At 40.6% G+C, this 21,045-nt stretch overlaps 2 protein-coding genes across 6 annotated transcripts in view; both read right to left on the bottom strand.

Moving 5' to 3' along the window:
- hipk1a (homeodomain interacting protein kinase 1a) overlaps positions 1-12,751 on the bottom strand; it is a 30,482-nt gene extending 17,731 nt beyond the window's left edge. For both annotated transcript variants that reach the window (XM_050065608.1, XM_050065609.1), the window contains exons 1-5: positions 12,348-12,751; positions 4,882-5,615; positions 3,212-3,585; positions 2,997-3,120; positions 594-713 (exon numbers count right to left, since the gene is read on the bottom strand). In XM_050065608.1, coding sequence (XP_049921565.1) covers positions 594-713; positions 2,997-3,120; positions 3,212-3,585; positions 4,882-5,613 — 1,350 coding nt within the window. In that variant the 5' untranslated portion in view covers positions 5,614-5,615; positions 12,348-12,751. The remainder of the gene's footprint in view (positions 1-593; positions 714-2,996; positions 3,121-3,211; positions 3,586-4,881; positions 5,616-12,347) is intronic.
- Positions 12,752-14,919: 2,168 nt separating this feature from the next.
- Positions 14,920-21,045, bottom strand: part of acap3a (ArfGAP with coiled-coil, ankyrin repeat and PH domains 3a) — a 113,093-nt gene continuing 106,967 nt past the window's right edge. For 3 of the 4 annotated variants that reach the window (XM_050064833.1, XM_050064832.1, XM_050064834.1), the window contains exons 25-26: positions 15,748-15,850; positions 14,920-15,603 (exon numbers count right to left, since the gene is read on the bottom strand). In XM_050064833.1, coding sequence (XP_049920790.1) covers positions 15,588-15,603; positions 15,748-15,850 — 119 coding nt within the window. In that variant the 3' untranslated portion in view covers positions 14,920-15,587. The remainder of the gene's footprint in view (positions 15,604-15,747; positions 15,851-21,045) is intronic. The other variant, XM_050064831.1, reaches the window with a different exon arrangement.

The raw sequence follows: 21,045 nt of genomic DNA, 5'->3' as shown, positions 1-21,045 counted from the left end.
AGCAACACCTCAGTATATCTTATGTGCACACACTTGATGATAGAATCAGTCTCAGAAATCTACATCTCTGCGCAGTGTTAATTTCGTTAACGAAAACTATGACTAAATATGTTCGTCAGCAACCCTTTTTTCCATGACTAACCAGACATGATGACAAGACGACACAGACGTCATTAAACACAAACTGTGAATATAAATGTCCCTTGGGGTGAAGGGTTCGAACCCAGGGTGGGGGAGCTGTTCTGTGTGGAGTTTGCATGTTCTCCCCGTGACATGCAGGTTAATCGGTGACTCTAAATTGTCCGTAGGTGTGAATGTGAGTGTGAATGGTTGTCTGTCTCCATGTGTCAGCCCTGTGATAGTCTGGCAGAGCGGCTGAAGGCTCTAGACCCCATGGCGGTCAGGCGGGCTGGCAGGACAGTGAGGTGGATGGAAGAGGAAGACCTGAGAGTGCAGGTGGGGGTGTGGATACGCTAGAGTTTGGAGAGGTACAGACGAGCGAGGTCGTGGACGGCCTTAAAAACTTTGAGTGCATGTTCGGATGTTTAAACAACATAACACAAAATGAACTCTACCTCCGCAGAGTCACTCACTTTGAGTCTCCAGAGGGGGTAGCTGGAGTCGGGGCCTCTGTTAAAGAAGCGGCTGGTCTTGGTTCCTGCACTCAGCAGGTACTCTGCAGGAAGGCCCTGTGTCTGGGAAATGTAACGAATCTGAGAGAGACAATGAAAACAAACACAAAATGTCAGTTGCAACAGCTGTTTATACAGATATCATCACCTGAGGGCTGACAGCCTTCGAACGAGGAGGTGTTAGTTTACATAATATGCAAAACTATGCAAAACATGTGGTTATTCTTTTAGTTAAACTGTCAAATGTCCCCAGATATGTTCTGAAGACATTAAAGTATTGATAATAATCAACACACACTTTCCTCTCACGTCTGACACCCAACAGGAAACGTCTTTTTTCACTCTGTACACAGTCACAGTCACAGAACAAGTGCTAAAAAACCCCTGAAAGAAAAATTCAACACTTTGGGAAATGTGCTCTTTTGCTTTCTTGTCAGGAGCTGGGTACGGACGTTGATACCACTCTCATATCAGTTTGTTTAAGATGAAGCTACAGCCAGCAGCTGGTTAGCTTAGCTTAGCATAAAGACTGGAAACAAATGGAAACAGTTAGCCTGGCTCTGTTCAGAAGTAAATGATTGGCATCTTGATATACAGACCTTACAGTAATGATTATTGTGTGTGTGTGTGTGTGTGTGTGTGTGTTAAGCTGTGTGAAGTTTATTCATTTCTGTTCTGTTCTGTTACCCACTTACTGACTCCCTTTATCAGATGATATGTCAACATTAAAAGACACGCAAAAAGGAAATAATTCCACGTCACCCTCTGTAAAACCACACTGTTGTTTTCACACTTTGGCAATCCTTTATAGACCATGACAAGAAGACTGCACTACCTCCTTCCCCCAACTAACCTAAATGATAAATGATACAAAACACGATCATTCTGATATCCTTTAAAATCCCTTCCAGTGTCCCTCTTTCTTCTCTCTTTCTCTCTTTTTAATTTAATTTAATTCTTCAATGTTTTCAAATTAAAATGCTACTGTACATTTTATCTGTAAAAACAATAGTTTGCATACGTGTGTCTTTTCTATACATGTATGACAGCTCACCCTTTTAATGTATTTTTGATTTCTTGAATATTTTTGACATATTTGTATCAGAAATTCTGTTTTCACTTTTAAACCACTGTCAATGCATTTTTAACTTTGAAAACCCCCAATACAAAAAAGTTGTAAAAGAAAAAAAAAAAAGGCCTTGACAGAAAAATGTCCTTCTGCTTCCTTTAACTGGCTAATAAACTTTGCCTGGGAAATGCAAATATAGGCTCTACCAGTTTGTGTGCTGTAAATCGTTTCATCTGATTTTGCAAGGAATCTGACCCAGGGACAGGCATCAGGGGCCAGATGCATAAAACTGTGTGTGTGTCACATCTATTGCACGTCTGTCCATCCTGGAAGAGGGATCCTTCCTCAGTTGCTCATCCTGAGGTTTCTACCATTTTTTCCCCATTAAAGGATGTTTTTAGCAAATTGTGATTTGTGATATTGGGCTTTATAAATAAAACTGAATTGACCTGTGGATTCACAACTAAAACTAGACAGAACTAATGCCTCTCATCAGATCTGGTATCAATCTTTTCATCGAACTCCCCACCAGAAAGCAAACTCCCCAAAATTTCTACTTCTTTAAATAGAGAACTTGTGAAATGATTAAAAAATATATTTGATTATTTATTAGTTTCCTATTAAGACAGACAATAAAGGTCAATTTAGAATATATGTTAACACTTTACTTGAAGGTATCAACATAAGAGTGACATGACACTGTCATGAACCTGTCATGAACATTATGTACATGTCATAAACGTTTATGACTGCTGTCATTAAGTGTCATTTGGTTTTTGTAATGACAAGTTGACATTGTTTGGGTTGTCTTGATTATGACAACTTGACATTAATTAAAGTGACATTACCAGAAGTTGTCTTTGTCATGACAAGTTGACATTAAATTTGTTTGGGATGTCCTTATTATGACAACATGACTTTAACCAGGATGACATTACCAGAAGATGTCTTTGTCATAACAATAATAATCATTATGTCACCTTGTCATAAACACAAAAAGAGATGCATTTATTGTTAATGTCAAGTTGTCATGACAAAGACATCTTCTGGTGATGTCATCCTGGTTATTGTCAAGTTGTCATAATCAAGACAACCCAAACAATGTCAACTTGTCATTATAAAAACCGAATGACACTTAATGACAGCAGTCATAAACGTTTATGACATGTACATAATGTTCATGACAGGTTCATTACCGTGTCATGTCATAGTTATGACCGTGTCATGTCACTCTTATGTAGATACCTTCAAGTAAAGTGTTACTAAATATATTACATGAGAGTGCTGCAGCTGACCTGATCATACTCTGAGGCGCCAGGGTAAAGAGGCCATCCCAAGAACAGCTCAGCGATGACACATCCTAACGACCACATGTCGATCGCTTCACAGAAAGGAAGGCCCAGGATGATCTCCGGAGCTCTGCAGGCACATGGACATATGACACAATCACAGCAGGTAGTTTACATATTATTCATATCTCTTCCTGCACAGTCGAGGCTGACGCACTCACCTGTAGTATCGCGACTGCAGGTAGGTGGAGCAGACCGCTTTGGACACGTGGCTGGCCGAGCCGAAATCAATGACTTTGACTCTGTACGGCTGCCTCAGAGGGTCCACTAACATGATGTTCTCAGGCTTCAGGTCGGCGTGGATCAGCCCCAGGCTCTTCAGCTTCATCAGCGCCGTGGCCACCTGCTGCAGAATGGGCCGAATGCACTTGAGCAGCAGAGGGCTGAACTTGCTGTGCTTCAGGAAGTCGTAAAGGTTCTGCTCCAGCATCTCAAACACAAGGCACGTGTGGTTCTTGTGCTGGAAGCACTCGTACGAGCGGACAAAGTTGAACTCATCAGCGTTCTCTGTGCTCAGCCTGCTGAGGATGCTCACCTGCCGGGAGGAGGGAGAGGACGATGAAGATATAATTGTGATCATTAATCCAAATCAATAATAATGAAGAAAACAGTAGCTAACCATGTTTTGTATTTTGACCCTTTTACACTCCCTTTATTGACAGGCTTTTAGCAGACTTACTACATGTCTTAGCAGGGCATACTATTTCCAGAATGAATATGGTTTGAAAATTTCATGTGATCTTAGACCGTTTTTGTAAAGCTGTTTGTAAAGTTAGCTAAATATCCTTAATATGAATGGATAGAGTAGAGTGTTAGCAACCATGTTGATACAATACTTGGAGCCTTAGCACTGCTCCCATACATCCCATAATGCTTTGGGGAATGCAAGCATAAAGTACAGTATGCTACATTCATGTCACATAGGACTCGGTGTAATTAAGAGTGTACTTGTAAATGGCGTTCACATCAAATTCCAAGTCAAAATTACAACTGGGAAACTTGGATTTCTCTTCAAGCTCTGATATATCTAACTTTGCATTTATTAATACGGCCTGGAAACAAAGCAAATATGGACGCCTCGAATCAGCCAAAGATCATGGATGCGTTTCGTAGTCATATAACAAGCCTTTGTTGACTTGTCCTTTGAGGAATTGACACCGCCATCGTACCATTTTTCTGAAAATCTGAAGTGAACTTGATGAGATCGACACTGAAAAATGTTAAATAACTAATTGCAGTTGATATTAACTTGCTGTTTTGCAGACCAACAGACATTTCTAAATCAGACACTGATGCAGCTAATAATCAATTGCAGTTAATATTGCAGTTGTCTGCAGAAGACGCCTTAACCTCATTGAAATGAGTACCTCTGATGTTTTGTAAAAAGCAGTACAACGCTAAGTCTACAACTGGCAGTCGATCCATGATAGTTTAGACTGAAAGTGAACAAGGTCAGGTGCCATTTCAATCGCTGCTCGTCCCCAGCTGACCCTCCTTCTGCTCTCGAAGTGGCCTCAGTGCGACAAAAGCTGTTGCGTAACACTGAGGGCTAAGATTAAGTGAATGAGGGGAAGTGGAACTACTACTATTACCATTAAAAGTCATGCTAATTTAGCAATGAGCAGTTACTGTTTGCAGTGTATTTGTTGATGTTCAGACAATTATTACAGGATGACTCCAAACTTGATGATTACCAGGCAAGATCTGATTCTTCTTCTGTGATTTCTAAGCAGATTTACGGACGTTTATCGGCTGCTCAGGGTAAAGGAATGAGAACAGCTTTCTGCTTTTCACCCTAGAGTTTTTATTCTTTCCAAAACACTATACTCACTTCAATTTGACCTTGTCGAGCATAAGAGGGATGGTTCTTCAAGATCTTGATCGCCACTATCTCATTTGTGCCCCGCTTCCAGCATTTGGCCACCTGACCAAAGGTGCCGCGTCCCAGGAACTCGAGCACCTCGTAGCTGTTGGACATCGAGCACAGAATCTCATGTTGGACCAGCTGGTAGTCGCCCTCGCTGTGGGAGTTGCTGCTCTTTGTGGTAGAAGTGGAATGTGCTATGGACTGAGCGGTGGTGGTTCCCCCTCCACCACCGGTACGGTTCGAGACGACGGGGGCCGAGAGCTCCTCCAGTATCTGAACGCTGTCGCTGCTGTCCACCTCCTCGCTCTTCCGCTTCAAGCTGTACTGCTTGTGGTAGAGGTCGCACGGCTGGGAGGAGGACTCTGCATCCTTGACACGACGGCTGGACGAGGACGATGAGGAAGAGGAGGAGGGAGGTCCGCGAACGCTACCTGTGCTGTCTGCTGCCCGCACCACCGTCTGCTCCCGGGAGCCGGCTGTCGGAGGATGCACCTGGTTGGAGTTGTACACTTGGTTGAAGTTAGAGCCAGAAGTGGAGGGTGCAGCTCCCTGGGTGGGGCTCTGCTGGTAGTAACCATTATCTCCCAGCTGGTTAGACACATCCCAGGCAGGATTCTCCACTTTGAGCCTCTTTGAACGAGAGTAGGCACTGGAGGACACGGAGGGCGAGGAGAACACCTGGAGCTGCGACGCCATGTCTGTGGATGAATTAAAGATCAGCAGCAGCTACTGATGATAGAAGTCATTGTAACATGTATGTCACTGTGCTGTGTTTCTAATATCCAATTAGCCTACTTAGACAAGTCTTGCTTGGCTTCAACATTTATGGCCCACAGATGAATGGACAAATAGGAAATAAGTGCCCTTCTTGCTGGCGGACCTGATGACACGTTACTGCAGCAGAAACAGACACATCAGTGGGCTGAACGGAGATGATGTGCTGAATCAAATCATGTGGCTAATAAACTGCTTATGTGGGTGGAAGAAGTTAATGTGGCAATACATTTTTGCTGTTTACTAGCCCTGTAAAGTTATCCCTACCACTCGCTGTCGCCATCTCTCTCAGCTCAACTCCCTGTTCCACCAGAAGAGACTGACCTCTGGTGGTGCATGATGTGCACTACAATACATTACCTCGATAAAGTATCTCTGTATCAGTTCAATACAGAGAGAAGTGTCTGTATTTTTGAAAGTTCTGAAAATTATACCTTCAGGATTTCTACCCACCGTAATACCATGCATAGGTGTAGATTTTACAGGGGATGCAGGGGACACATCCCCCTCAATACAAAGATGAAAGAAGCAGAGGACTTTGACAAAATTACAGACATGTACACCATACATTGATGCAGAAAAGGTAAACGTTGCTGCATTAAAAAAATAACCAGACAGAAGAAGATCAAGTATTTGATGCTAAAGACAACCCCAAACCCACTGTTTCATATGTGCCATGCCACACAAAACTGCTCAGGAATGACCGAAAAACATGACAAAGAGCTTAAGGCCTTGACCTGGCCTCCAAATTCCCCAGATCCAAATCTGATCGAGCATCCTTGGAACATGCTGGTGTGTCATCTTGCAACCCACAGGACTCAAAGGATCTGCCGTGAAGACCCTGGTGCCAGACACCATAGGGCATCCCCAGACTTCCTGTGTCCATACCTTGACATGTCAGAGCTATGTCCAATCTGTAGAGGCCCAACCGTGGATGGGCAGTACGTCTGGGGTATTGGCACATCCCACAGATGCTCAGTCGGATTGGGAACTGGGGAATTACGAGGCCAGGTCGATGCCTTGAGCTCTTTGTCATGTTCCTTGGGCCATTCCTGGGCAGTTTTTGCGGTGTGGCATGGCACATTGTCCTGCTGGGGGGCCACTGCCATCTGGGAGTGTTGTTGCCATGAGGGGGTTTACTTGGTCTGCTACGGTGTTTGGGTGAGTGGAAGTAGCATCCACAAATAAGCCAGGACCAAAGGTTTCCCAGCAGAACAGTGCATTGTAATAAGATAATCAATGTTATTCACTTCACCTGTCAGTGGTTTTAATGTTTTGACTGATCGATGTATAGTGCTGCAGCTAACGATAATTTTCATTATCAGTTAATCTGTCGATTGCTCTTACGATCAGTCATTTAGTCCAGTGGTTCCCAACTGATCCATCAACAGGGTCCAGATTTCTCCTTCATCATTAGTTCAAGGTCCACACAGTTTAATACACCCAGTGTGTCACACTTATGGTTGGCCTTGTGGTTGTTAAAAATAAAGTATGTTTCTACAAACTTGACACGTTTGCAAGTCACTTGCGGTCCATTCAGAATGGACCCGTGACCTACTTTTGGACAATGCCCCACCAGTTAGGAACCACTGATTTAGTCTGTAAAATATCTGAACATAATGAAAAAAAATGCAATGTGACATCTTCTTACGGCTTGACCTGTCAAAACAACAGACAATGTGAAGTCAACGTCACGCAGGATTAAATGTTTGTGGACAGGGGACGCCATCTTGTGAGGTACCCACTCTCATACCTGTCCCTGCCAATGTGGTCAAGCAACATTTGGACAAACTAATCACAATAAACAACATAGATCCATATGACTTGGCAGCAAGACTGGATTACAGACCATTAAACACCACCTTCACTTCCATACCTGGACATTGCATACACTTTGGTAACAGAGCACGTACCTCACAAGATGGTGTAATGTACCTACCTCAACTTTTCTTGTATGAGTATTGTAACAAATTACTGATAGAATTTCAATAATAACATTAAAGTTACCCCAAAGCAAATAAGTCTTTTGTTGTCACCCTCCTACTGACTAGAAATCCAGCATTCAATGAATTCCACATTCATTTCCGGGATCGTCATTCATGTACATCACAAAGCAGCAACTAGTCTGGAAGATAGAAACGCTCACATTCAGCAGCTGGAAATATTCCCATTACTTTGATTTTGTCAGGAGGAAAGATGACAAGAACACCATTGTTCCAGGTGGCAGTACTGAGACTCTTTCCACTGCAAAATAAACAACCTTAAACGTCCTGAAAGACATAGACTTTTGTGTGTTTTTTAACATCATCAGTTTTAACCAACAGGAGGCCCCGGTGAGAACAGTGAGGAAACGCTACCTAACTTCTGAAGTGGCTGCAAATTTTATCCAGATTTTACAGAGCACTCCTGCAGAGATTTTACCAGCACCCTGTGATTTCATTGTGGACAATTTTAACAACAAACTCAAGTCAACGCTGGACTCAGTGGCTCCACTTTTAATCAAAACAATTAGAACAAAACCTACTCCCCCATGGAGAAATCAGGAAATCAAACAACTGAAAAGATACTGCAGGAGTGCTGAGAGAAGGTGGAGAAAATCAAACCTAACAGTCCACTACGAAATATTACGTCAACATCTCAAAACCTACAATAACGCAGTCAAACAGGCAAGAATTTCCCACTTCAAAAAACTAATCTCTGACAATAAAAACAATCCCAAATTCCTCTTCTCCACAATTGATATTTTAACAAACAGTAATTTTAACAGATCACCTAAGACAACAACCAATGCCCTTTGTGAGGACTTTGCAGACCACTTCAGAAGTAAAATCAATGACATCAGATCCAGTCTTTTATCGCAACAGATTTTAACTGTCGACACACCTGGATCATTGCTTTTACCTGAGGAAACACTGGAGAGTTTTGCCCTGGTTGATGCGAGGACACTTGGTCGAGTTTTCTCCCAAGTAAAGCCCACAACCTGCCTTTTAGACCCAATTCCCACACCATTTTTTAAAACATTTTATGGATTCTTTGAGAAACAGCTACTGTACATGGTGAATTGCTCTCTTCAGACAGGTGTCTTCCCGGCCTCCTTGAAAACGGCGGTGGTGAGGCCCCTTCTGAAGAAGAGCAATTTAGACCCCAACATTCTTAATAATTATCGACCTGTATCCAACTTACCATTTTTAAGCAAAATTTTAGAAAAACTGGTTTTTAACCAAGTAAATGATTTTTTAAATACAAATAACACTTTAGAGAAGTATCAGTCTGGTTTTAGGATGAACCACAGTACCGAGACAGCCCTTTTAAAGATTTTAAACGACATCAGGTGCAATTTAGATAACCATAAACTCACAGTCTTGGTACTACTGGATCTAACCGCCGCCTTCGATACAGTAGACCATCACATTTTATTAAATAGACTGAGGCACCTGGTCGGCCTCTCTGGTACTGTTTTTAACTGGTTCGTCTCTTACCTTACTGATCGACACTTCTTTGTAAGTATGGATACATGTTCCTCAGGAACCCATGAGATAAAGTTTGGGGTCCCCCAGGGGTCAATTTTAGGTCCAACTCTTTTTAATCTCTACATGCTTCCTCTGGGGGACGTCATCAGGAGGCACGGCATCAGCTTTCATAGTTATGCTGATGATACGCAACTGTACATCGCCGTGTCTCCTGATGACACAGGGCCAATTGATGCCCTTTTTAACTGCATTTTAGATATAAAGTCATGGATGGCAGCGAATTTCCTGCAGCTCAACCAGGACAAAACAGAGGTTTTAGTCATTGGTCCTGAAGGCCAGAGAGAGAAACTTTTACCAAAACTACAGGATTTTAAACCAACACAATCTGTAAAAAATCTGGGTGTGATTTTTGACTCTGAGCTCTGTTTTATTCCACATATTAAAAACATAACAAAGGCAGGTTTCTACCACCTTAAGAATATAGCCAGAGTCCGCCCGTTTCTCTCTCAGGCCAGCACGGAGGTGCTGATGCATGCTTTTATCTCCTGTAGGTTAGATTATTGTAATGCCCTGCTCTCTGGTCTTCCCAAAAAGAGTATCTCAAATCTACAATTATTACAGAATTCAGCTGCACGAGTGCTGACGAGGACCAGAGGGCGGGAGCACATTACACCAGTTTTAAAATTGCTGCATTGGCTCCCCGTGCGCTTCAGGATCGATTTTAAGGTTCTTTTATTAGTTTTTAAATGTCTTAACGGTCTTGGGCCTTCTTATTTATCTGACCTGCTTTTACCATATCAACCCTCGCGGACCCTGAGGTCCTCCGGCACCGGCCTTTTAACCATACCACAAGTTAGGACTAAAACACACGGGGAGGCGGCATTTAATTATTATGGCCCCCGATTGTGGAACAGCCTGCCGGAGAACCTCAGAGCTGCAGAGACTGTTGATGTTTTTAAAAAGAGGCTCAAGACTCATCTTTTTAATCAGGCTTTTAACTGATCTCTTTATTTATCTATTTTAAATTCCTCTTATAACCGATTTATCCATCTATTATCTATTTTTTATTTATTTTTTATATTCTTACCCTTCCTCTTTTTACGTTCTTATCTCATTTAACCTTTATCTTTTGTTATTTTAGTTAGCCTATAGGTTTTAGTTTTGACGCTTTTTATGTCTCTGTTTTAGATCATTCTTACCTAGCTACTAACTCAATTTTATGAGCTAAAAAGCTTTTTGTTGGGTGGGAGGGTTGGGTTTTCTCTTTTCTTTTTGTTTTCTGTTTGGATCTTTGTTGTTTTTAACCTCTGTGAGGCACTTTGTGTTACTGTTGTATGAAAAGTGCCATATAAATAAAGTTGATTTGATTTGATTTGATTAGACCGACAGCACAACATGAAGCTCATGGAAATACACCCCACCAAAGATGAGCCCTCTGTGGCCATGAAGGATGGATGAAGCCCTACACTGGCTCAACAACCAAAACTGGATTTTAATCATGGACAGCTGCAGGCTACAAGGGACAAAGAACTAATGAAGCTTGTGGCTCCCCAACTGACTCTCCATCTTTCAGACAGATCCTTGGGAGGATTCTGGTAACAGGCAACAGAAAACCCTGGGTAAAAAAAAACATTTGCACGCTATCTGGCCTTGGCAGCACTTACTGGAGATTACTCTGACTTTCACACAGAGGCACATGCCAAGTCTGAATTTTGAAGGATGTGATTACCAATTTTGTGGGAGTAACAGAAAAGTAGTATATAGTGCTACCAAGCTGCAACCTCTGGGACTGAAAAATGAAGCCAACACAGAAGTGCTAAACCTGCAGTTCCTCTGATGGCCAACTTGGGGCTGACTCCAGAAGCCAGTCAACCCCATAGAGCCCTACGACAAGATGTCCAACTATACAGGAGGACTAAACATGTTTGCAGCCTGGAACAAAAAACAGTTTTGGTCTCTACTGTTAATTGTCCCACTCATGACGACATGGTCACGTCTGGATCCAAAACCCCCAAGATGGTGACGGCTGAAATGCCGAACTCGAGGCTTTGACACAGGAGTCCACAAACCAATGGGTGACATCACAGCAGCTACATCCATTATTTTTACAGTCTGTGAGTGCCACACATTACTGTTGGCAAGGAGTAATTGGTTAAGTAATAAAATTACTTTTTGAAACAGATACAAGTAATGAGTAATTAGCCCGACAGTGTACCTTCACATTCTTTAAAGTCTAAGGCTCTGATCACACAGAAAGTATTTTGCAGGTTGCAAAACGCGAGGCGCACCGCACTACCTTTTTTGTTTTTAAATTGAATGCCACTAGTAAAAAAAACCAAACAGAGATCTGTGTGGGTACATGAGACCCTAAAACAGAGAGTGGATCATGGGGAGTACCACCAGTTGGTCCAGGAGCTTCAACACATTGATGGATGTTTCCAGGCATATTTTAGGATGACTCAGGGGCAGTTTAACCTGCTGTCTATCATCAGGCCGTATAGCTCTGAGTATCAGCAACTGCTACCACCAGTTTCTCCTCCATTGTTTACCAACTGTAAACTTGTTGTCATGACGACCACAGGTTTCATCTCAAATCATCCCACTGGACAATGAAAAAAGCAGAAATGATGTGGGGTGCATTTCCGCCCTGAGTTGAAGTTCTTTTAACTTCAGGAGTTCAGAGCACAAAGGCAAAAGCGCCAGGTGTCTAGAGCAGCTCGTAGCAACGCAAATACAGCCAGCAAAAAGCTTCACTCTGATTAAAAACAATTTCAAAAAGCCGCCTCCAGCTGCTAAAACACTTTCTGTGTGCTGGAGGGCTTAAATGTCAAATATATTCAGTTAATAAAACAAAGAACAGCAGAAAATCCTCACGTTAGAGAAGCTGCAGCCAGAGAATGTAAGGTGTTTGTTACTTGAAAAAATGCCCTAAACAAATCATTAGTTTTATTCCCATCAATTAATCAATTAATCAACTAATTGTCTCACTCCTGGAGTAATGACCCGTATCTTGAAACAAATAGGGGACAGTTTTTTTAATATGTGCTCCCACCGTGTCTACCTGCTTTGTCCCACCTTGATCACACACTGGGGTCAGGGTCTTGGTTTCTGGCCCCTGCCCCTTCAGGTGTCCGTGAACGCCACTGCGATAAAAGCTAACAGCTGTCAGCTAAGCTGTAATGTTACCTGTACAAAGGTGACAGTATCTGTATCTGATGACCGCACACACCGTCTCCGATCTGACATTAAGGCCTCATCATCATCATCATCATCATCATCATCATCATCATCTCCTCGCCGGGCTGTGTGTGGTGCTGCAGCTGATCAGCTGGAGCTGTTAGCCGCCTGCTGACTGGAGCTCTCCGACTGCAGCAGGGTGGATGAGGGCTAAGCTAACGGCTAAGCTAGCTAGCTACGAGCATCCGAGTCATACCTGACTCGAGTCCGCAGTCACATCGCGTGTCAAGCGAGCCGAATGTGCATAATGTCACTGGAGGTGTCAGATGGCATCATCATGAGCACTGTCGACTAGACAGAGCTCCATCATCATCATCATCATCATCATCATCATCATCATCACGGGCTGTCTGCTCTCCGTACTTCCTGCCGAGACGACGTAACGACGAGACGTGACGGACGTCAGCGGTGGAATTTAATCAACAGGTTCTCACGGCAGCAACGTTATAGTTAATTAATCACTGTTTATCTCCACACAGAATTATTATTTAGAACAATACATTCATAACCAGAAAGAATAAATCAGTCTGCAACACTGAATTAACAGAGATATCATTTTTCATGCAGCAAATATAAAATCAATTTCTCACATCTAAAACCTTTTCTTTCATTAATTAAGAATATCAAACAGTAAAGACTACTCCCAGTGAAATCATTCTGCTGGTGAAATGCCACCATGAGAGGCAAGAGTTACTAGAACTGGAGCCTACCCATTAATAGCTTGTTAAAAGTCACAAATGTAACAATAAACAGCTGACACAGTACCATGCATAGATCCATAGGCGTAGATTTTGTGGGGGACGCAGGGGGACACATCCCCCTCAATATTTAGAGCATGTCCATTTGTCTCCGTACCTATGACGGAGTATTAGGGCCATATTGAAGATTTTTTTTTTTTTGGAGATTTTGAGAATAAAGTCATAATATTACAAGAAAAAACTTGTAATATTACGAGAATAAAGTCGTAACTGAGAAAAAGTCATAATATTTTGACAATAAAGTCACAATTTAATAAGAAAGAAGTAATAATGTTATGAGAATAAAGTCTTAATTTAATAAGAAAGAAGTAATAACGTTACGAGAATAAAGTCATAATATTACGAGAAAAAAATCGTAATATCACCAAATGTGTGTGTCGAGGCAACACTCCTGAGACAAAGAGCAGCTGCCACAAGCAGGTTCATCCTCTAACCCATTCTGTTTGTTGTTGGTTATTTCCTTAAAAACTACGACTTTATTCTCGTAATATTATGAGTTTTTCTCAGTGTCTCAGTACACAGTAGGATTCTGGGGCGGGGGGAACGGACCTGTTTTTTTTTCAAGATATTTTTGGAGGCTTTTGGGCCTTTAATGACAGTCAGAAGTGCAGAAGGAGAAAGAGAGGGGACGACATGCAGCAAAGGGCCATGGACTGGAATGGAGCCCACAGCTGCTGTGGCAAGGACATTGCCTTTGTACCTGGGTGCCCGTTCTACCCGCTGAGCTATTGGGCTCCCAAAAGAGATCATTTAGACACTTTAACCAATCATTCAATTTTGCTGGAAGCCAAGGATGTCATATTATACCATATAAATAAAAACAGTAAAAAAAAAATTAAATTTTAAAAGTATTTTGAGTCCACCTAAATTAAACAGTAAGACATGTCACAAGACACAAGACAAAATCTGATTTACTGCATACCTTATCTATTATTGAGGATTTCTATAATGCACAGGGCCACAGTGATGGAGCCAAAGATCGTCTGTGACTCACTATGTTTCACTCATTACTCATCACTGGACCACCGTTTAAATCTATTTTAAGAAACATGAGTCAGTGTAAGTGCAGCCGAATCATTAATACATGCAGTTATGGAAAGCTACCAAGAACATTTACCACACGTACTGTAATTGATTACAATTTTGAGGTACTTATAATTCAGTGGAGTATCTCCATTGTATGCTACTTTACATTTATGTATCAGAGGGCAGTGAAGCACTCAGATCTTTTGCTTAGTAGCAAAACAACAGTGTAAAAATACTCTGTTACAAGTAAAAGTCCTGCGTTCAAAGTCTTTTTAAGTAAAAGTACAAAAGTATGAGCATCAAAATATACTAAAGCACCAAAAGTCCTCATAATGCAGAATGACCCGTTGATTTATATTTTGTATTAATAATCCAGTCTGCAAAGTAACTAAAGCTGTCAGTTAGATTTTCATCCGACTGATATTTTATATTGCACTTGTTCCTACATTGCTCTGCAGCAGCTGCACAATGATCTTATCTTCATGATATAGCTGTTAAATTATGTGATGAATGTGTTTGGAAAGCAGGATATAATAAAGAGTGGATATATATAATTCATCTGGATAACTATCATCCAACTGTAAAACATGAGATCATCCAGTGTTATATTCTCATGCAGGATGCCAGGGTTTCTTTGTGTGACTCACTGGTCTCAACTTTCACCACCAGATGTTGCTGTTGTCTTAGCTACCGTACATAGAGACATGACGTATGCACTACACATGGCAAAAAATAGACTTTTCACTGCATGTGTAAACACAGACAACGTTTATTTTTCATCCGTCTTCCATCTGCATTCCTGCTCATTCAGATATATTAGCATTTTTGCCTCTACAGCATGTATACAGTAACATAAGCACTGCATTTCATAGTGGTACTGCAACGTACATTTCCACAAAATATTACCGAGACTACACCAGCATAGTCGGTGCAAAACAAATATGACAAAAATCAACTGCTCATCAAGAGAAACAACGCTGCGACTTCAAGACCGACGATGATGCTATAACTGATGATATGACACTCTTTATCCATACAATATACTGTAGCTGAATTCAAGTTTAAGTATGAAATATAATGGGAGTAAATGCATGCATTACACACACGGACATGTATTTATGTAAAGTATTCCTTCAATACATCGATCATGTTGAACAAAACAAAGAAAATAAACAAAACAAGTGCTTGGCATTTCATCCAAAAAGTTAACACTGTACAAAAGCAATGCTATATTTATACATAGATGCATTTATAAGAGGAAGAGACCAGCAAATCCTCATTTCAAAATAAAAGGTTGATCTAAGAACAGCACAGGACTCTTGCAGGTATAATGCAGCTATTGTAAAAGTTGAACGATCATGAACAGCATCAAAAAATTGACATGACTTCTTCACTTTGATGCACTTCAAAGGTGAATTTCTCTGTGGAATAAAACAGACTTATTATGATCGTGAAAATATGCTTTTATTCTCAGGTTTACTTGATGTTGGGCCCCAATTGTGACTCTCTATGGACTTTTCAAGTACATGTTTTTGCTCCTCTCCAGACGCTCACTGGCGGACTACCTGAAAGAGTGTCGGAAGTGCACACTCCTTCGTTTCAGCTTCTCCGGGTTGTGGGATGCCATGTGGGAAAATTCCCGGAAGATGTCGAGGTATGTGGCGTCTCCTGATGAAGAAAACAAGAGAAAAATAACTGTGAAAACGACGCCACTTGAGCACTTTGAACAGTCAAAACATCTGTTATAAAATTAAAAAAAAAAAAAATGAATACAAGCAATGAGAGGAAAGAGAGAGGGGAGGAGTTCTGTGTAAGAAAAAAAATGAATACAAGCAATGAGAGGAAAGAGAGAGGGGAGGAGTTCTGTGTAAGAAAAAGGCCTCATGAATGGAGGAGCAAAAACAGGCTGAGGCACCACGAAGCTTCCTTCTTTCAACTTTCCAAATTCTGAGCCTTTACTTTTCTGGTGGCCATGGTAACGGCTGAATCCACACGCATAACAAAAGCAGTTGAACTCTTTTGTGTCCCATGAGAGCTCCCAGGCTTGGCTAATTAAAAAAAGGGGGAATGAACATTCCTGGCTTTCCATGTTTATGTGAGTGTGAGAAAGAGACGGAGAGATCACTGAGTGCAAGCCTCAGTGTAGATATGGCTTCCTGGTGACACTTTATTTTAATTCCCTATTCAGTACGTATAGGCAGTAGAGAAACAAACAATTTATATGTGGTTTAAAACACTTAATAATTTAGTTGTAAGTAGACACAAGTGTATTTTTAGTAGTGATTTTTCATGTATTTGTCAACAACAATAACGCCTCCTGTGACTCAAGTGTAACAGGTGGAAAGTTACTGAATACCAGATGTGGAAGAAGTGCTCAGATCATACCACAGTGTAGAAATACTCTTGTAATAGTAAAGCATGAATTCATCCATTTATTTAAAGCAGTGGTTCCCAAGGGGTGGGTCGTGGTCCAAAAGTGGGTTGCACGTCCATTCTGAATGGAACGCAAGTGACTCAAACTTGTTTGTAAAAAACACACTTGACTTTTAGGGTGCTGTCACACCTGCCCTGTTTGGTTAGATTCAGTCAAACCCAAGTTAATTTTCCCCAGTAAGTGCGGTTCGTTTGGGCAGGTGTGAACAAAAACAACCAGACCGAGACCTTCTTGAAGAGGTGGTCTCGGTCTGGTTCCAAATGAACTCTGGTGCGGTTCGTTTGTGGTGAGAAGGTGTTCCGACCTGGATGTGAAGCAACTGCAGTCACATGACACATTGTTTGGGTTAAACATGAGCATGTTACAGTCCTGGAGGATTATTAATGTGCACCTCCTCCTGTACTGCCTTAATATGCACATTCAGCACATCCAATGCATCAAAACATTGTTTTCTAGTTGGAGCCGCGCCTCGTTTTCAAACTGTATGGTTTGACTAAAATGAACAATGACAGCAATATAGTCCACGATGAGCAGCGCTAAAATCAACCTGCGTAGTTGTCCCTCCATTGTGACATTAGAAAGTGTCACATTTATCTTGCAAGTGTACTCTTCTTCAACGTTTGCTTTACTTCCTGGATTTTTCCCACATGGAAATTCTGACCAATCAAGAGCAGCTTTCTCACACAAGGCATTTGATCTGGTCCGCTTGTAAATGCTGTCGTGAGAACACGAACCAACTCTAGGCAATTATACAACTTTGGAACAAAATTAGTCCCTGATTCAGACCAAAGGAGACGACTCTAGGTCTGAAAGCACCCTAAAGTACAGTGAATTTCTGGAAAGTGTCGTTTCCTGCTGTAGACTGAGTGACAAACGGACAGCTACTTGACAGAGACAGCAATCTAGCTTGATGACATGGCCAAACAAAAGTATGACGCTGAGTGTATTAAACTGTGTGGACTATAAACTAATGACTACAGTGAAATCTGGACCCCATGGCTGGCTCAGTTGGGAAGCACTGGGTTAAAGGAATACCTCACCCGCAACAAGAAAACAATGTTTTTCTAGCATGCTTCCACGGTGAATGAAGAATACAAATGAATTGAGTTAAATGGGGGCCACAACAGCAAAACCTTATCAAAACACCTTTATACAAACTTACACACAACCTGTGCAGAAAAATCCAAGTCTCATTTATCCAGTCGTATGCTCAGTGCTTTCCAAACACATGCATTTTTGATAACACATTAAGATTTAAAACACGTCAGTACAAACACTCATGTAGCCTAAAGGACAGGCACATGTGTATGAATTCTACTCAAACGGGGCACTAAATTGTTTTAAATTGTAATGTTTTAGCAGCAATACACATTTAAGAAACATGGAACATTCTCCTGGATATATAATAATGAATTTTACTGTGCGAGTTGTGTGATAGTTTGTAAACTGTTTTGATATCGTTTTGCTGTTGTTAAACGTGGACACCTACAATTTCAATAAATCAAGAAATTTCTCCATTTTGGGATTCTAGGTTCACCATGGAGGCAAGAAAAACATAAGTTTTCTTCAAGAATTCAAGGTAACACGTGGTGAATAACTGAAACACAAATGGTCATTTTAAGAGTGAAGTGTTCCTTTAAGTAAAAGTACAAAAGTATTAGCATCAAATATACTTAAAGTACCAAAAGTACTCACTGTGCAGAATGACCCATTTCAGATTATATTGTACAATTAAAATATGATTATGATGCACTAATTTAATGTTATTGACAACAAATAAAAAAAGTATGACATATAAATAAACCATGCAAAGCCTTTTCATGTGTGCGTCATGTTGCAGCTGCTAAGGGAGGAGCCTGTTTTAACTTATCTAAATGCTGCTGGGTAGCATGTAGTGTTTTTTTCTTTCTCTGTACATCCTAATTTATTTGTTGATTATATTTTGTAACAACAACAACTAAATCCCCAAAGAAACTTCTTACAAAAATCCTCAAATAACTGAATAATTGTAGTGAAGTAGCATTATTAGTGTTCTTAAGTACAGTACTTGAGTATATTTCTTGACCCCTGGCAAGTACATTTCCTTAACTACTGTACTTCAGTTTTGAAGTACTTGTCATTTACTTGAGAATTTTCATTTTATGCTACTTAATTTTTCTACTCCACTGCAATTCATAAAGGAAATACTGTAATTTTTACCCCACGATATTGATCTGAAAGCTGAAGAACAAATTTAGGTCCCATTAGCCTCCGAGCTAACAAGCTAGCTAAGTCGCAGTTAGCAAAAGAGGGTTTTTTTTCTGGCCTTATATAGCCTAATAGGCCTTTCTTAAATAATGCACATTCAAGAAAACAAAATAGTCAGAAAGGGGTAAACGCAACAGTTTAGAGAGAACTGAAAGAAGCTCGAGCAGCTATGGTGACTAACTGGCGCTAACATGTTCCAAGCTAGCTAGCATGTTAGTGGTTAGCTCTCCTTTGCCACTTTCTGATGCGATTGTGCCTTCATTTCATCATTTTCTGAGAGGTTTAGAATAAAAACCAACTAAATATTTTATTACAACTACATAGTTCATTAAAAACCATTCATTATTCCTACTGCTTATAAATGCTAGAAAAATCTTCATCTAAAACTTGACTGATAAATTCTCCCCATTCATATTTAAACAAGTTATTAATGTCAGATGTTAGAGGTTTGTTAATGCTGTTAGATGTAGTGAAAGCAAAGAAGAAAGAAGCAAAGAAACAAAGGGAGAGGTAAGATTTTAGTCACATCTTCCATTTATTTTCATTTGATAAGACACTGGGAGGAGTTATTGGACAAAAAAGAGGGAGTTAAAACCAAACATAGGTAGTTAGTGTTAATATACACAGGTATATTCAGAGACACACATTCTCTTACAATATTTAAAGAAATTGTACAGGTAACAGTCAGAGACAGGAAAAAATACAAGAGAGTTAAAAATTGCATGTTAGAAGCAAGCAGTTAAAGTGTTAATAGTTTTTAGTTTATATACACAACAGTCAACAGACACGTCGTAACTGTACAACACGTAATACTTCAATGGCTCGATGCAAATCATTGTTTGGTCAGTGATGACATCATCTAGTAAAATCTGCTTCCTGTTAACTTTCGTAAGTTACCACATTAAATACTGCACACGATAAGAAAAGGCTGGATTTTCAAAGTGCTTTGAATCTATCACTGATGAGCTGCTCTTTCCGTCGCCGCCACGTAAACTAAGAAACACATATCACTGCTACAGGACTCCGACCTGTGCGTGACTTAAGTTAGGGACTGTATGAAAATCATTAGTGGGGCAGGTAGGGTCAGATAGGGGGGTTATACATTTCTTTAAAATTCATTTTAAAATAGCAAATTCAATTGAAATCACCAAGTTCAGTGGACTTACAGTGCATTTACAGAAATATTTTCACTTCAACTTTGGTTTTAGTTTAGTTTATTTAAGAAGGGACATTGCAAAATAATAAATACACATGGTGAAAAAATGCCAGAATTAGCCAAAAGACTATTTTTCATCTATTTTGTGGACTTTAACCCGCAATTTTGCACCAATGTAGAGTAGCAAGCTGTCCTGACCATGCAGATCATTGAGGGATCGAGACCCGCAGAGCTCAGAGCTCATTAGCTGTGTTGCACCATCTATTTTTCTTTTATTACACTCTATAGGAGTAACTGCTCCGTCAAATGGTTGGAGACAGTAATGAGACAAAAAAATGGTACAAATATGTCTTTGAATAAACTTTGTGAACTTACTGTCCCATTAGCGGCGGAGCTAACTAGCTTGCTAAGTGGTAGCTAGCAAGAGAGAGTTGTTTTTTCTAGTCTTTAATAAGTATAAGTTAATAGATTGTTATTAAATTAAATAATACACAATCAAGAAAATCCTCAGAAAAGAGTAAATGCCACAGTTAAGAGAAAACAGCTGAAGCTCAAGGAGCTATTGTGGCTAACTGGTACTAGCATGTTCCTAGCTAGCTAGATAGCGATTAGCTTTTCCTTGCCACTTTCTGCCTTAATTTCACCATTTTCTTGTGAGGTTAAGTGTAAAAAGAAACTTAATAGTTACATTAAAAAAACAGTAGCTTAAATGTGGATCTGGACAGTTAGTAGGGATTGATCCAGCACGCCATCTTCACAAGCCAACACAGGGCTCAACACTTAGCCTGCTTTTAAAAGTGGACGTCAGGCTGGCAACCAGGCATTAGCTTTTGGTTACCAAAACTGAAAATATGGTTGCCATCTGTAGTCACCTTACATTTTGAGTAGTAAAGATGTGTCACCTTCATAATGCAAATGTTTAAAAGCTTTACTGCATCACCAAACAAAATTATTTGTCAGTTCAATCCATTTGCTCATCTGTTTGTGACGCTAATGGGCTAGTCCAACTGCACCATCATTAGCTAG

Source organism: Epinephelus moara, chromosome 16, assembly GCF_006386435.1.
Source record: "Epinephelus moara isolate mb chromosome 16, YSFRI_EMoa_1.0, whole genome shotgun sequence".
Lineage (NCBI taxonomy): Eukaryota > Metazoa > Chordata > Actinopteri > Perciformes > Serranidae > Epinephelus > Epinephelus moara.
This window is presented reverse-complemented; position numbering and strand designations above follow the sequence as displayed.